The 16,220-nt window shown below is 38.2% G+C and overlaps 1 protein-coding gene across 1 annotated transcript in view; it reads left to right on the forward strand.

Annotated features, from left to right (window-relative positions):
• The window catches only part of LOC137260630 (inactive phospholipase C-like protein 2), a 70,927-nt gene that overhangs the window by 42,884 nt on the left and 11,823 nt on the right, over window positions 1–16,220 (forward strand). The window contains exons 8-13 of the mRNA XM_067798228.1: window positions 7,116–7,284; window positions 11,429–11,524; window positions 12,557–12,659; window positions 13,906–14,085; window positions 15,328–15,506; window positions 15,953–16,091. Coding sequence (XP_067654329.1) covers window positions 7,116–7,284; window positions 11,429–11,524; window positions 12,557–12,659; window positions 13,906–14,085; window positions 15,328–15,506; window positions 15,953–16,091 — 866 coding nt within the window. The remainder of the gene's footprint in view (window positions 1–7,115; window positions 7,285–11,428; window positions 11,525–12,556; window positions 12,660–13,905; window positions 14,086–15,327; window positions 15,507–15,952; window positions 16,092–16,220) is intronic.

Consider the following 16,220-nt stretch of genomic DNA (forward strand, 5'->3'; position numbering starts at 1 on the left):
ACAAAATTCAATTACTATCATTTACATTATGTAAACATATGACTCACAGAATTATGTAGGTTCCTATTGAAACATACATGGTGTCTAGTTTGTGTATTTCTGTCACAGTCACTGATCGGTTCTCTCTCTCTCTCTTTCGCGCACGCACGTACGCTCACACACACACACACACACACAGAGAGTTTCATTACTGGAAGATTGCGAAATGTGACATATTAAATGAAAACCTTTGAGTAAAATACCAGATAACCAAGAGCTATCAAAAGCTCTGGATACTGAAAGTTGTCATGGTTGTTCTCTTATGGTTCTCATCAATCAGAAATTAGATTTTGCAATAATGTGGATTTTGGAGATGAAAACGTGGAATTTTGATTATTTCCTATCATTATTGATCTCCAGAATTTACACTCCATGAGAATCCTGCCCGACTTAGTACACCCAGCTGATCTGAAGAATTTACTAGTGGCCAGATTGCGTTACATCCCTCCAAGGCTTGTTCTTGTTGGGAGCAACGTCAATTTCCTTATTTTTCACACCAAAATGAGCAAATTAGTCCTTTTGATGTGACATGGATGCTATGTCATAGCTGCCATTTTGGTTTGATGCCTCTCTTCTGCTAATCAATTCCATTCAGAATTTGTAGAACGTTCCCTACTCCTAAATGCAATTTCTACCTCTCTTGGCAGGATTGGAGCAGACTGCCCAGTTTTTGTTCGATAGTGCAGGCTCATGTGGCTGGTATTTTCAGATGCTGTTCTTTTTAAATAAAAAGAAAGCTAGAAAAAAAGGGAAATTGAACAAATTCCAGCATTATTGAAATGAAAAAAAAGCTTTAATCATTCAAACATGTTTGGGACTCGGAGAATGATTAAGTGTACTATTTTTCATTAAATATTTTAAAATTACGTTGGTGAAGCAGATGGCTTTTTGTTGAAGAGCGAAAAGGATTAATATGTCTCCAGAACTCTTTCCTTTCCAAGAACTTGTCTTCATTAAAACACCTGAATAGGGAGGTACAATGGGTGACAAGTGGTTAAAGCATTTTCTCATCATGCCGAAGATCATTTCTAGTGTCACCTGCTACTATAGCTGGAATGTGCCAAAGGTGGCATTAAACTAAACTCAGTCACTAGCTCTGAATATTAACTGATGTGTGCTAGGTAATATGAGTAAGATGACTTTTAGTGGTAGTGGAATGTGCCAAAGGTGGCGTTAAACTAAACTCAATCACTCGCTCTGAATATTAACTGATGTGTGGTAGGTAATATGAGTAAGATGACTTTTAGTGGTAGTGGAATGTGCCAAAGGTGGCGTTAAACTAAACTCAGTCACTCGCTCTGAGTATTAACTGATGTGTGCTAGGTAATATGAGTAAGATGACTTTTAGTGGTAGTGGCGTCATGATGAATATTGACAGAAATTAAGTATGAAGTGGTTTGAACAGTAATCCAGTTGTACCACTGTATGTCAGAATGTGTGATGACAGACTGAAATGAGAGCATGCAGTGTCTCAGACATTTACCACTTTTGCAAGTGCAGTGTGAGTACAGTCGTATTGCAGACAGACCATGAAGTACCAGTAGGCAAATGGGATTCAAACTCATAATTGTTAGTGCCTGCCAAAAGCATGTAATTCTTCACAGCAAACTGCAGTGCCTTTGATGACCAGGTAGAAACAAATCTACCCAATGTAGCCCATGCAAGTGTAGAATGTATGGCAGATGTATTTGATTATACATACCTGAAACAAATCTACCCAATGTAGCCCATGCAAGTGTAGAATGTATGGCAGGTGTATTTGATTATACATACCCTGAAACAAATCTACCCAATGTAGGTAGTCCATACAAGTCTAGAATGTTTGGCAAGTCTAGTCGGTTATACAAACCCTGAAACAAATCTACCCAATGTAGTCCATGCAAGTCTAGTCACTTGTACAGACCCTGAAACAAATCTACCCAATGTAGTCCATGCAAGTCTAGAATGTTTGGAAAGTCTAGTTGGTGATACAAACCCTGAAACAAATCTACCCAATGTAGTCCATGCAAGTCTAGAATGTTTGGCAAGTCTAGTCGGTTATACAAACCCTGAAACAAATCAACCCAATGTAGTCCATGCAACTCTAGAATGTTTGGCAAGTCTAGTCAGTTATACAAACCCTGAAACAAATCTACCCAATTTAGTCCATGCAAGTCTAGAATGTGGCAAGTTTAGTCAGTTATACAGACCCTGAAACAAATATACCCAATGTGTAGTCCATGCAAGTCTAGAATGTTTGGAAAGTCTAGTCAGTTATACAAACCCTGAAACAAATCTACCCAATGTAGCCCACGCACGTGTAGAATGTTTGGCAAGTCTAGTCAGTTATACAAACCCTGAAACAAATCTACCCAATGTAGTCCATGCAACTCTAGAATGTTTGGCAAGTTATACAGACCCTGACACAAATCTTCCCAATGTGTAGTCCATGCAAGTTAGGAATATGTGTTAAGTCTATTCGGTGATACAAACCCCGAAACAAATCAACCTATGTAAGTATAAAATGTTTGGCAGGTCTAGATTACCACAGTCTCTGAAAATGAAGAAAGTTTCAGGGCTTCTTTTTGTTGTATTTTATGTTAATTAAAAACAATTTTGATAGCGTAACTGTTAGTCAGATGGCCTAGATTTTCGAAGCTCTCTTAGCGCTATGATAGTCAAAACCATGTTAATGTATGGCACTTACGACTGTCTTAGCATTAAAAGAGCTTAAAAAACTACGTCCAGGCTACCTTTTCCCCACTGATATTAAGTTCTGTGTTTGAAATCAATTTTTTACCTGAATAAATGAAGACTGACTGCATGTTTGAGGAAGCTTGATGTGCACATCCGGTCTACGAGTCTGTCGTACAGACCCTGAAGTATAAATATCCAAGAAAGCCCACGCAAGTCTAGAAAATGTGGCAAGTCTAGATTTCCAAATGAAGAAAGTCTCAGGGCTCCATTTCATTATATTATTTTTTTACACTATGGACGTTTTTTCAGTAAAATATGTTCATTTCAGAGACTAGCTGTTAGTCTACCAGTCTACTTGATTGTAGAAGACATTATAGTCTTGCCGTCAGAATACAATGTTAGAGATGAAGCCTTTTCATCTAACTGAATCTGTCCCTTTTTGAAGCCACATGTTTTTGGCTAGATATTACTGTTCTCGACAATGTGAGGGGATTTTTTTTAATCTCTGCGTGTGTGGAAAACAAAATGGGAGAAAAGTTTCCCAGCACTGATGCTACACAAACTCAACACAGACAATGAAACTTATCCCAATAATGTTCAAACTTATCCATATGTAGTGTTGTCACATTTATCTTAACAGAATGTGCAGTTCTGTCCCAGTAGTGTTCACACTTACCAGAATAGTGTTAGAATAAGACGTGCCTCAATAATGTGCAGACTTATCCCATTAAAGTGTTCCGATTTCATAGACTAGTGTGCAGACTTGTCCCAATTGAGTTCAGACTTACCAGAATAGTTTTCACACTTATCGCAATAAAGTGATATATCAGAATAGGGTGTTCAGACATCTCCGTATAGAGTATTTAGATCTATTCAATTGTGTTCAGTTTTCCCAACACCATGTGCTGACTTATCCCAGTAGTGCCCAGACTTATCAAGCTGTTGTGTTCAGATGTATCCCAGTAGAGTGTTCAGATTTATTCTAATAGTTTCAGATTTATCCTGATGTAGTGTTCACGCATGTCCCAGTAGAATGTATAGACGTCTCCCAGTAGTGTTGATTTACCTAGTAATGTTGAAACTTATCAGAATAGAGTGTTTCTACATATCTCATTGTGGTGTTCAGACTTATCCCAGTAAAATGTTCAGAATCTTTTATCCTAGTGTAGTGTTCAGGTTCATTCAAATATTACTGAATTAATATGACCCCATTCTCGAAACAAACTGAAGTCTGAGTTTTGCGCAAATTTTAGCAAAATCAGGAACATACATTTTCCAGAATGAGTGGAAATCGGTATCAAACTTTAACTACGTAAACGATCAGAGTTTGTTCCACAGATTTCTATATTTGCTGTTTGGACTTTTATATTTTAAAAAATGTAGTTGAGTTAAAAATTCAGCAGTTTCAAATTGTCAAACTCAGTTTGAGATTTGAGTAATAACTGAAGTTTGTTTCGAGAAATCAGGGCCTGAGTCTTAGACTCAGGCAACCATTCCCCCACATGATGTGATTCAGCATGGACTGTTTTGTGTCAGCTATTTCCATAATATTCAAATTGTTCCTATGTCAAGTTTCTTCTCTTTTATTTTTTTGAGAGGATATTTCTCAAGGATTTTCCCTTCCCCAGTTCAGATTTTCCGATTTCAGTTTTCTGATCTCTAATATTTTTTCCATGCCATTTCAGAATGCTGCTGCATTTATGTTTTTTTGTACAGGTTTCCTCTTTGTAGGTGGTACCGCAATTACAAACCTACCTCTTTCAATGATTTCCATTTTCTTGGCATTGAAGATTTTCCTTAGATTATTATCACCAAGAATGGCGAGTGTAGTGTCGAATAACATTGACTTCATTCATGCTATGACGCCACGTAACAATTAAACAATCAAACCTGCCACAAATTAGGAAACGTGCCACAGATCTGAGTCCTACATATATGTTGATGACAAATTCATTAGTTTGAGACAAAACAAGCAGTTCCTAATTATGACATATAAAGAGTTGTATAAAGCCAGCAATTGAATGTTATTACATAATTCAAAGGTATATATCCCCCATATTCCTGAAATGACTTGTTCATTTTTTTGAGGATTAGAAATGTTTTCCAGTAAAACAAGGTGGAAACCTACTAGTTCACTGCTTTGTCCATCTGCTCAAGAATGGTTAGCAGTGATTAGATGTGACGTTTTATTATGCCAAGTCAGCAGGTATAAGTTGTATTGCTATTTGATATTGGTGGTGTCATAAAGACTGCCTCAGGAATCAGCCCCCAGACTTCTCTATTATATACTTTGTCAGGCTCACCACCAGTCAAAATACATTCTTGTCTTTTATGTGACCACACAGTATTCTGAAGGATTAGATCAGGCACCTAGATTGCTTTTGGGTCCCAATAATCCCCTATTAATCATCCTATCAGCACCTTCAGCTTTTAAGGACGATAATTTAACAGGGTCAATAAGATCGGTGAAAAGATGAAGCTGTAACAGGTTTCAGGTTGATGTGCACGACATGTGCAGCATAAAATGTGTTTGGAATAATGAGTGTTGCTGATGGCTTGTGAAGAGGTGTGGCCTTTATGGAACTGGCTGACCTGATGGGGCCAGTATCTGTAGTATTTCTTAACCTTTGAGGGGAGCTGGGAGAAGAGTAGGGCATGCCCTTCTATAACCTGTATAGCCTCTATTGTAGTAGAAGTATGCTTCAGTGTTTGTTGGACAATCTATAAATAGCAGAACCAGCAGGAGCCTGCAAGTGAAGAACTGCATATAGTCACGGACTTCACATATATTGGTTTAAGCTTGTGTTGTCGTAGTCATATTTAAGTACTGAAACCTGTGATGGTTTGGGTTAGAATTGATCATCAGCAACCCATGCTTGTCATAAGAGGCAACTAAGTGGATCAGATGGTCAGACTCACTGACTTGACACATGTCATCGTATCCCAATTGAATGCTCATGATCCATATGAAGTGTACAATCCAATATCTATGCTTCAAACAGTTCAAAATTAAAATTAAGGTGTTTGGTAAGTTCAATAAGTTGTTCAATGGTCCATCGGGGTCCATGGTTGATGTACCCTCATGACCAGTGAGCAACTTATTTTGTTCTGGTTACTTCGTGGCTGTTGTAACCCAGGATATAGAACATTTGTTTCACAGAACCAACTTTGTCCATAGTTTGCCCATCCTTGTGATCTTGGCATTGATATTTATGTAACCTAATTCCTGTAACAGAAGAGTTGTAATGAAACAGAAGTAAAGGAATAGGATCTACTATTAAGTTGTATTCTTAGAGGAATATTGATGACACATCATTTTGATCATCTCTTCTTGTAATCCAAAACATGCATCTGTTTTTGTTTTTTGTTCATCTGATGTCACCTTTGAGGATGGAATGATGTCTAATTATCGAGGACAATGAAGAGTCTATAGGGTTTTTTTGTTAGCCTTAGTAATGAACACTGGGAAGATGTAATGAGGACATGATGGACTCAGCTGTAGAGTTTCTCCGTGGCATTGCAATCTGAGGGGAACTAGATTATTGACCATGCTCTATCATGCCCTCCAGTCTCCACATTAAAACAGAGTCTCTAGGAGCATTGACACAAAGAATATACCTCAATCTACACAGCAACATTTTGATTGATATTTGCCAAGGATAAATGAATTCTTGGCAAAACTGACAAGAATACATGCTTCAAAGTGTTTTCATGCTTCAGAGAGAAAACATAGGATCGTGCTTCCCACTTTTCTTCAAAGAAATTGCTTTACTAAGCAGAAATATAGCAAGGATGTATTCAACAAACTTTGATGGTTGAACATAGAAAATGGATTGTTATATATGGATATCTTTGTGGGTGACATTTCGTGTTTTACAACTGAAAAGGTTTAAGGACCTCAAGATTGTGTATATTCTTACAATTAATCTGGTAAGCATTACGGTATAGTAGGGTTAGGAAGAACCTTCAAAGGGGCCTCTTATTTTGGTTCATTATAATGGTAGTGTGTTCAACACATTTTAGCTTGAATGTGAAGCAGGTGTCAGTGACAAAAAACCCAACAGTTCCTTGTATCTGTTAGTTCAGTGTGAGTGTATTCATTATGTATGTTGTTGATTGTATGTATATATGTTGGTTGCTTATTTCTTAAATGCATGAACAAAGATGATTTCAAAGTTTATTTACATACTGAATTCTGTTGATTGAAGAGAGGATAATTATGTTTAGATGTGTATAGATCTTCAGCAATTCTACTTTTATTGATCAAGCATGTTTGCTGCCTGTAAAGTGAAACATCCATGCTCGCTATGATATAACTTGTATTTCAGGTACCCTGTGATATTATCAATAGAAACGACTGCACTGTCAAACAGCTCAATATGATATAACTTGTATTTCAGGTACCCTGTGATATTGTCAATAGAAAACCACTGTACTGTCAAGCAACAGCAAGCTATTGCCCATTACATGAAAACTATACTTGGGGACACGTTGTACACAGAGGCTGCCGATGAAAATCTCGAGCATTTACCTTCACCTGAATTCTTCAAAGGCAAAGTTCTTATCAAAGTAAGTGTGTTAATTATCACTTGGTGGATTTTCTTGAAAGTATATCTGAGGAAAATTACATACTAGTTTCCATTCTGGTATATGTTGGGAAAAAAAATCGAACAGGATATTGTTGATATGTCTCAAGCACATAAGTGCTTCAAAAGAAACTGTAGGAAAAACATCAGTTGAAACTAACTGTGAGAATCCTTCTTTACTTTTTGTGAGCACATAGCATATGGTGATTATGGTCAAGGGTAAGATGCACTGCAACTGTTTGGAGCTGTTGACGTTTATGGGTAATGCGAAACCTCTATTTGGAAACACTTAAACTGTACCTAGATAATCCTGAGGGTCACATTTAGAAAGAGATGTAATTTTAGGATATCCACTGTCTATTTGCTTTGGTGTGGGAAGAGAAATGCCTTGCCTTGAACAGTCCCTGCTTTAGTCGCATCAGCTTCCACTATAGGGCCTTCCTGTATTGGGCCTTGCACTGTAGGGCCTTATGGTATGAAATGTAGGTGGAAAACATGTAAAAGTCTGTCAGCAGTTTCAACCATATGGCCTTGTACTACGAGGCCTTACATTTATATATCATCTGCAGGAGGAAAGTTGTTGATAGGTCTCTTGTTAGCTTCCTCGATAAAGCCTATCACTATTGGGTCTTCCACTGTTGGGTCTTACTCTATGAGGATTGGCACATACCATGAAAAGGTCTGTCATCACTTTCCATGGTCCTTGTACTAAAGGGACTTACATTTACAATCTCTAGAAGGATACCTTTGGACAGACCTCTTCTATAGGCCATTTCACTATAAGGATTTACAAGTACCTTTTGGTACACACCCGGAATAGGCCTCTATCAAATATTTCTAATGTAATAAACTTTATGTCAAGTGCTGACATAACTTGCCATTTTTATGATGGGGGTGGACAGTCACTCATCGTCTTGTTGTATGCATCTATAAATGTGTTTAAATGTGTTGACACATACAGAACTTATGGATGGATGATCGAGAAAATGGTTGTAGCTGTGTATGATTAGTGAAGGGTTAAGATGGTTTAAACATTTAAATGAGTCCCAAGTGTATTTAATCTTTATGGACAAGAGAGCTAACATACATTATTCTTTGTTTCAGTCAGCAGAAATAATCTTGGCATGACACATAAGAAAAACACAAAATATTTAGGGTATTTATACTGGACAGGTTGAATTTATAGTAAAAATTAGACTTTGAAAGTAGCCAGATCCATTGTTCATGTTATCCAAATGAAGGTGAACAGGTGTTCATGAAGCATTAACGCAGGTGATCCTGGCAACAGTACTATAACAAATTATGACACAAGAACCCCTTGTTGTCATTGAGGTTGCAACGTGAAAAATGCATGCCAGCAGGATGTGACCAGTGGGTCACACCGATAAACATGGTGTCACAAATGCCAAAAGACAGAGAGTTGCCAGGGTATTTTTTACGATTCTTATGAATACATTACCTGTCTTACGTCAGTATAGATATGGTGTGATTCAGTTGTCATTACACTAAAATATATGCTGTAAGATTTTGAACAATAGTTAATGTTTCATTGTTGCCCTAAATCCTGCATCCTGCTGCTATCACACTCTACGGTCTTCAGATTTTCAACTGAAGTCCTCTTCATTGTTGGCAATCCATAATAAGTTGTTTCAGTAAAGGTATCTTGCTACCCACAACTCATAAAGATTGTTGGAGGTGGCAAAAAACTCCTGTGTGTGCTGGTGTCAGCAGCAACAACATTCTAGTTTGTCAAGCGCATTAGTTCAGTTGTTGTTACACCATAATTGTACTGTTAGTATAAACACGTACTTGTGTTTCTAGCTATTATTTTGCGGTCTGACTGAAAAAGAATAACATTCTACTGGCATCCATGACATAATTGCCCTGAAACAACATTCACACCTCCATGTCAGCTGAGTTATAAGGCATAAAGATTATATTTTCTTATCACCTCGGTTTACTGCCCATGGAGTAAGCCTGATTTAGCTGTCACCGTTCAAAGTGAATTGTGATCACAATCAATTGGATCCTCTGATTGTGTAATTCATCACATCCACTACAGATATTTATCATTGTAAAACAAGTCGGAAACAGAAGGTTTGAACATCATCTCATCTGTAGCAGGAAGGCTCAAGATCAATATTGCTGGCCAAAAATTACGTTACGACAAAAGTCAGTCTGTAAGTTTTATGTTTAATATACGGTGGATAATTACTTGCTTGTCATCTATGAGGAATTTGCAAATTTGTTTTATGAGCTATTTTTGGCAAGTGCATTCTCATCTTTTCTGTGGTGAGTGATCAGGCTGTGTTGTCAATGTCGTACAGAGGAATGTTCAATCAATATTGGAGGATAAGCGAGAGACACTTCAGACTTGTTGAGAAAATTTATTCATTTCTTTGGATATTGATCAGATATTGTGAGTGTACCTTTCACCTCAGCCAGTCATATTTTGGCTCCTAAAATTGAATTTGAGGGAGATGAAGTGTGTTGATAAGTTTGTTAAGTTATTAGCCAAATGTGCAATTTTAGCCTTCAAAGATCTTTAATTGCATTTTTGGAGACTGAAGACTACGAAGTCTAAAAATCCTTGTGAATCTAAACTACTGAACCATGATGTGCCACACGTGTTTATTAAAGAAGAATTCATTTTATGATTTCAGGTCATTTCTATGTTCCTGACGTACATGTCAACAGGTCCAAAATGTTTGTGTTTGATATGAAACTTTAAACATGAAAATACAGTCATTTGCTTAGTTTGTGTGAATAATCTGCCAAGTTAGGATAAAAATGTAAGTACTAATTTTCATGGACATAATGAACAGCTAATCACTGGGCTCAAATCAATGCCAGTTGGAGTTCCAGAGGTGTTGCTTATACCCATGTTGGTGGATTTCCTCATATAAAAAAGTTCAATGACAAGCATTGCTTTTGCAAATATCTGACATGCAGTGATTTCCCAAACAAACAAATCTGTTGCTATCAATGAAACCATCTCACTCACAAGAAAGACCCTTCATCAGCTCAGGTTTGCATGTCCCATACATCATTACACATGAGGCAGCTATGAAGTATATCCAACTGTCAGGAACTGATCTGGTTCTAACTTTCTTGGTTCTGCCATTGATTATAGTCATGTCCTAGTACCACTTGTGTGGGTGAAATAGGCATGTCCTGATACTTACAGCTGAAGGATATGATTATACAACTATATGTGCCTAGGTCAGGATGCATATTATAAGTTGTTCACTATTTTCAAGGGGGCCATGGGCTCATGTACCCTCAAGGTTTGTTTATGTTCCTTGAGCCCAAGGGACCAGTGAACAATGTATTTATCATGCCGAACATCAGAATTTTGCCATTTTGCAGACGACACAAGATAAACAGATTTAGAGTTATCTCCCTTCCATCAATTTTTAATCACAAGGCATCAGTAATTTCCGTGCTTCATGTGTGATTCAATGTTATTCGAGACAAAGAAGTACAACCATGAACCAGAAGAGTTTGGAATTCACAGCAGTGTACATTGAAAATAATACATCGCCAGTAAGCGGGGTACACGGAAAATAATTAAATAGTGCTTAGCCAATCAGAAAGCGACATTCATGTGTGAGGTAAGATAATAGTGCTTACAGCCTGGTCAGGAGCTCAATACAACTCCAACACCACCCGTGTGGGTGAAATACAGGTATGTCCTGATACCTCCAACTGAAGGATTTAGTTTACCAGAAATAGGTTCAAATTTCTTATAGACTTTGCATATTTATGTTTCCCAATCGTATCATTATTTATTGGCATGAATGGTTTAAGTGTTTGGAAATGAAATTGAGTCACTTCAATAGATGTACCAGTAACTGAAATATAACAGCTATGCTATGACCTGACCTGTCAATGACTATTGTAACATCACAGTGAGTTTGATGCCCAGTGGAGTCTGTTTTGGAGTATGTTTGAGACTGGTTATTCTCTGGCATGGTTTTTGTATACTATATGCTGTGTTGGTGTGGACTTTATGACCTGGCTGGCTTCTGACATCGTCCCCTATCTGGACCCCAGATTAACCTCACCTTGCTGGTATCAGTAGATCTAGTTGCCTTGTTCACATGCTTAACTCATGCTTATTGCAGGGTAAAAAACTGCCAATCTCAAGCAGCTCAGTTGAGGGCTATGTCACTGATGAGGATGAAGGTGCCGAACCTGACAAGAAGAAAAATAGTAAACGGGTAAGGTCAAGGTTAAAGATCAGTGTCAAGGAGACGTGGTGAATCCTAGGTAAAAGTTCAAGTTTCAAAGGACTCGGTTATAGTCTGTGACTTAAGCCACCAGTCTGGCAATAGTGTATTGTTAAATGTCACTCAGTGTACAAGAAAATCCTATTTGATAACTCTGAAACATAGTGAAATTGAAGCTTTTCGCCACCTTCAGGCTTGTTGACTGGAATGTTTCTTTTTGCAAAGAGTTTGAGAAAACAAAAAAAAAACATGAAAAAACAACAATATTTTGTTGTCAGTGAGATCTTGCTAAAAGATTTGAATGTTATTTAGTTTCTTTCATATAGTGAAAATTATTATTGTAATAAATCTAGTTTGAATTTAAGTGGTTGTAATGCCATATGTGTAAGCTTTTGGAATCCTGAAAACATAGATTTGTGAGATACTTCTATTTATTTGGAGACAATTGCCCATTGCTGTTTGATAAGTGTGTACCTGTTAAGTAGTCACAAGATTCACTTGTGGTGTTTTTGGTCCTTGTCCATGCCAGGATTGGTCTTTAGCAGCCTTGCCACAAACACCATTTTCCATAATGTACAAAATGAAGAACACTAGCATACTGGTAAATAAAGTCAGGGATTGCATTGTTCCCACATGCAGAAATGGCTGAAGTTTAGTGGTTTTTGCCTAGCTTTGTATACTGTGTGAATTCAGCCAGTGAAACATGCAGAGGGACCTACCTGCCTTATGTCAAGTCGCATGCTTCTTCTGCTGTATCATGGAGACTGAAAGGAAAAAGGAACTGCACTGCTTTTGCCAAATTTTGCAACCGATTGACTGAACGGCCATGTCTATCTATTGGGCATGCATTTGTTTACCTTGATGGCATTCAGAACATGGCCTGTTGGTAGAAAAATGCATCTTTTCATGGCTGTTTCAATTTTCAGACATGTATGTGTTAGAGCTTTCTCAATCTGTTGGCTGTATGTAGTTGTCTGTGTTTTGGTTATTAGACTGCAGAATCCTTGGATGTTGGTGTTTCAGGAAGGGTCGGTTAAGAAACACAAACTGGTTAAGGAGCTGTCGGACATGGTTGTGTATTGTGTGTCCAAGAGATTTGAAGACTTTCAGGCGTCCCAGCAGAACCGTAAGTACACAAAAGATGTCCTAGAAGGGCCCGGGGTTACAATTGCCCCCAGCTACCTATGTTGGTTGTAAGAAGTGACCAAAAGCACTTGGTGACTCAGGCGAGTGTGTCCTTTTGTACCCTGATGTACACAATATTCAGCCTGTCATATTGCTTGTAGGGCTATGTATTGGCAAATAGATAGCATTGCAATATACTGTCTGTACTATGATATATTGTGAGCCAAGTGTGTGACTGTGATTGACGCTTATTGTACATGCAGATCCTGTTTTCTACATACTAAGGCCCTGAAATAATTATGGCTCTGATTAACATTTATTGTACATGCAGATTCTTTCATATATTTTTTACCCAGTATACCAGTTCTCAGAGTGGTCTGACATGTGTCACTAGAAAAGCATGTTGTGCTCTTCTGGTGTAACAGGTATACGGTAAGGCCCATCATAGGATGAATATTAGAAACCAAACAAGAGCTCAGTGATACCTTTTCCACTAGACAATAGGAAGTAGATGTATTAAACCTTGTTCTCACAATGAACTGTACTATTTTCCCTTTCCCAAGGCCTTTACCTGCTATATGCTACAGATTTCGGAGTCTTAAGTGTTAGTTAAATAGTTCACTTAACTAAGACATGCAGAACTTTAAGAGTCCATGTCCTTCCTGTCGTGACTGCTCTAAACATGTCATATTAATCGGGTCATGATAATCTACATAGTATGATGCATTGACACATTACACGTCAGGGCTACTGAGGCCTTCCACAAACTATGAAGAAGTTTTTATCCACAGTATCTTCAAATGTCATCATGTTATGCCAACATCTACATGTGTAACACCACGGAACATGATACTTTGACTTGTAGCAGTATATTATGCTATAGTAGATAGTATTCCTCTGCAAATGGAATGGATAATTCTCTTTTGAAATGGCTCACAGAGTATAGTACAGTTCTACTCAGCGAGTCATGGCAATGCTTGTGAACATGACTATTGCTGCTTTGCAGAAAGATGAAGTCTATATCAGTTTTCACAAATAAATCAACGGCATGTGGATGACTATGTATTTCATATTAATATGGGCAGGTTTTGTGCACAGGTGTGTTGGAAATAAATGAAATACAGCTCACCTCCTTCCACAGTTCTGGACAAGTAGTGGTGTAACACATTTATTCTAATAATTCTCAATCAGATTACAGATTTAATAACATGATTCTTTGAAAATGTCATATGTAATTTATTTTTCAGAGAAGTGCTGGGAGATTTGCTCATACAGCGAATCCCAGGCTCTGAAGTTGGCAATGTCCTCACCAGAGGAATATGTCAACCACAACAAGCGGTTCCTGTCACGCATCTACCCCAACGGCATGCGTATCGACTCCAGCAACTACAACCCCCAAGATCTCTGGAACTGTGGCTGCCAAATGGGTAAGGGCACTCCCATACAAGCTGTGCATGTGTTATACGTTGTTATGGATAAATGGTGGTAAAGTTGGAGGTACAGTATGCAGCTATTGCTCTTTATTCTTGTACTCCTATAAAAAGAGATCAGTTTGCACAAACATTACTTCCAACTCTCCACTCAGCGCCCAACACCAGGGCCTCAAGGACAAGGTGTTTGTGTTAATCATGCAGTACATGCAGCTGAAGAAGTGCTGTTGTATGAAGGTTGTTGGTTGGCATACATTATCAGGGTGTTTCTGCTCTGAGACTCTGTTAAGTCTCACTGGGTCACCATCTTTGGTTGCTCTCTTGAGGAGAGACATACGCTCAAATCTCAGTGAGTTGAATTGCTGACCAAGTGATAAATTCGACCTCTTGATATATTCGTGACATTGGTATGTCTATGATGGTAGAAGAAATGGTTGGGGTCGATAGGTACGTTTACTTATACATAAGAATCAAGACACTGGCAATCAACATTCATGATTTGACTGTACAGTAAAAGCTGTCAAAACCAGCATCTGTCCAATCCAGCAAGTTCTCAACATGGGCATAAAATTTCAGTCCTGTCAGTGGGTTGTACATCCATCATCAGCTGTACAATCCAGCATGTTGTCTGAACTGAATTATTGCTTTGGTCCCAGTGAGTGCTGGTTTAGACAGCTTCCACTGTATTGCAGTAATTACTTTTACTCTGTAGCCTTTATTGATGATTTTTGAACCATTTACTAATTATTACAACATTTTGAATTTGTTTACATGTACAACTGTGGAGACTTGAAGGAAAATAGAATTAAGAACCAAGTGGCTCAAAGGGACCAACTAAAGTGTTTGTTGTATGGTAAATTAACACACATAGACTGTACCTCATGATTGCAGACATGCATGTACTCATGAAGATGCGGGTCAGAATTGGTCCTCAACAACCGATCTAGGGCTGAGTCAGAATTGATGTTCAGGAACCCATGCTTGTCATAAGGGGACACTGACATGATTGGGTGGTCAGACTCGCTGACTTGGTTGACAGATGTCATCGTATCCCAAGTACTCATGATATTGATCACTGTATTGTCTGGCCCAGACCTGATTATTTACTGACTGCCCCCCTGTAGCTGGAATGTTGCTGAGTGTAGCATTAAGCAGCAAACAAACAAACAATTCAAACACTCGCCTCTCCTGAGAATATTTTGATGTATGACATACATAATGTCTGTCTTTCCTCCCCAGTTGCCCTGAACTACCAGACGGCAGGTCTCATGATGGATCTCTATAACGGCTGGTTCCACAAGAATGGAGGCTGTGGCTTTGTACTGAAACCAGCCATCATGCGAGAAGAGATCTCATACTTCAGTGCAAACACCAGGGAGGTCATTCCAGGGGTGTCCCCACAAATACTTCATATAAAGGTGATTATGGTGTCATTACAAGTATTCAGTGTAAAGATGAATAAAGTGACTGAACAAATATCCCGTGTACAGGTCAGTATGGTGACTGAACAAATGATCAGTATGAAGGTAAACTTTGTATCCCTCCAAAATTGTCTTCAAAATGATAAATGTTGTGTCTAAACAAATATTTTGTATAAGATGATACCCACACTGATACTATGGAATGTTTTTATCAAGATGAATACTACTTAGAGAGGTCTTAACAAATATTTCCCCTCAAACTCTTCGGCAAGTATATATATTTTTCATGCTAGTGTTTTGCAATGGTAATTTGACATTAGACAGTAACTAAAAATTTTGCTGCTGATTTAATAATTCAGTAACTGACTTGCAGACACCACACAATAAATCCTTTTTATCGAGACAAATGTGAAAATGACTTCTTCTTTTTTTGTTTCTTCCAGATTATTAGCGGTCAGAACTTCCCCAAGCCTAAGGGTTCTGCAGCTAAAGGGGAGGTGACTGATCCCTATGTTACTATTGAAGTGTTCGGCATTCCGTCGGACTGTGCCGAAGAGAGGACAAAAACTATGCCGCATAATGGTAAGTCTGAACACTTAGTCTCCACTGTTTTTGTGTTTTGTGTACCTAGGTCAATTATAGGTGGAAGTGGGTTGATGACAGATTTCAGTAATGGGAACTGAAATGTGCAACAGACATTAAAATATTGAA

The sequence above is a fragment of the Haliotis asinina genome, chromosome 14, assembly GCF_037392515.1.
Source record: "Haliotis asinina isolate JCU_RB_2024 chromosome 14, JCU_Hal_asi_v2, whole genome shotgun sequence".
In the NCBI taxonomy this organism is placed as follows: domain Eukaryota; kingdom Metazoa; phylum Mollusca; class Gastropoda; order Lepetellida; family Haliotidae; genus Haliotis; species Haliotis asinina.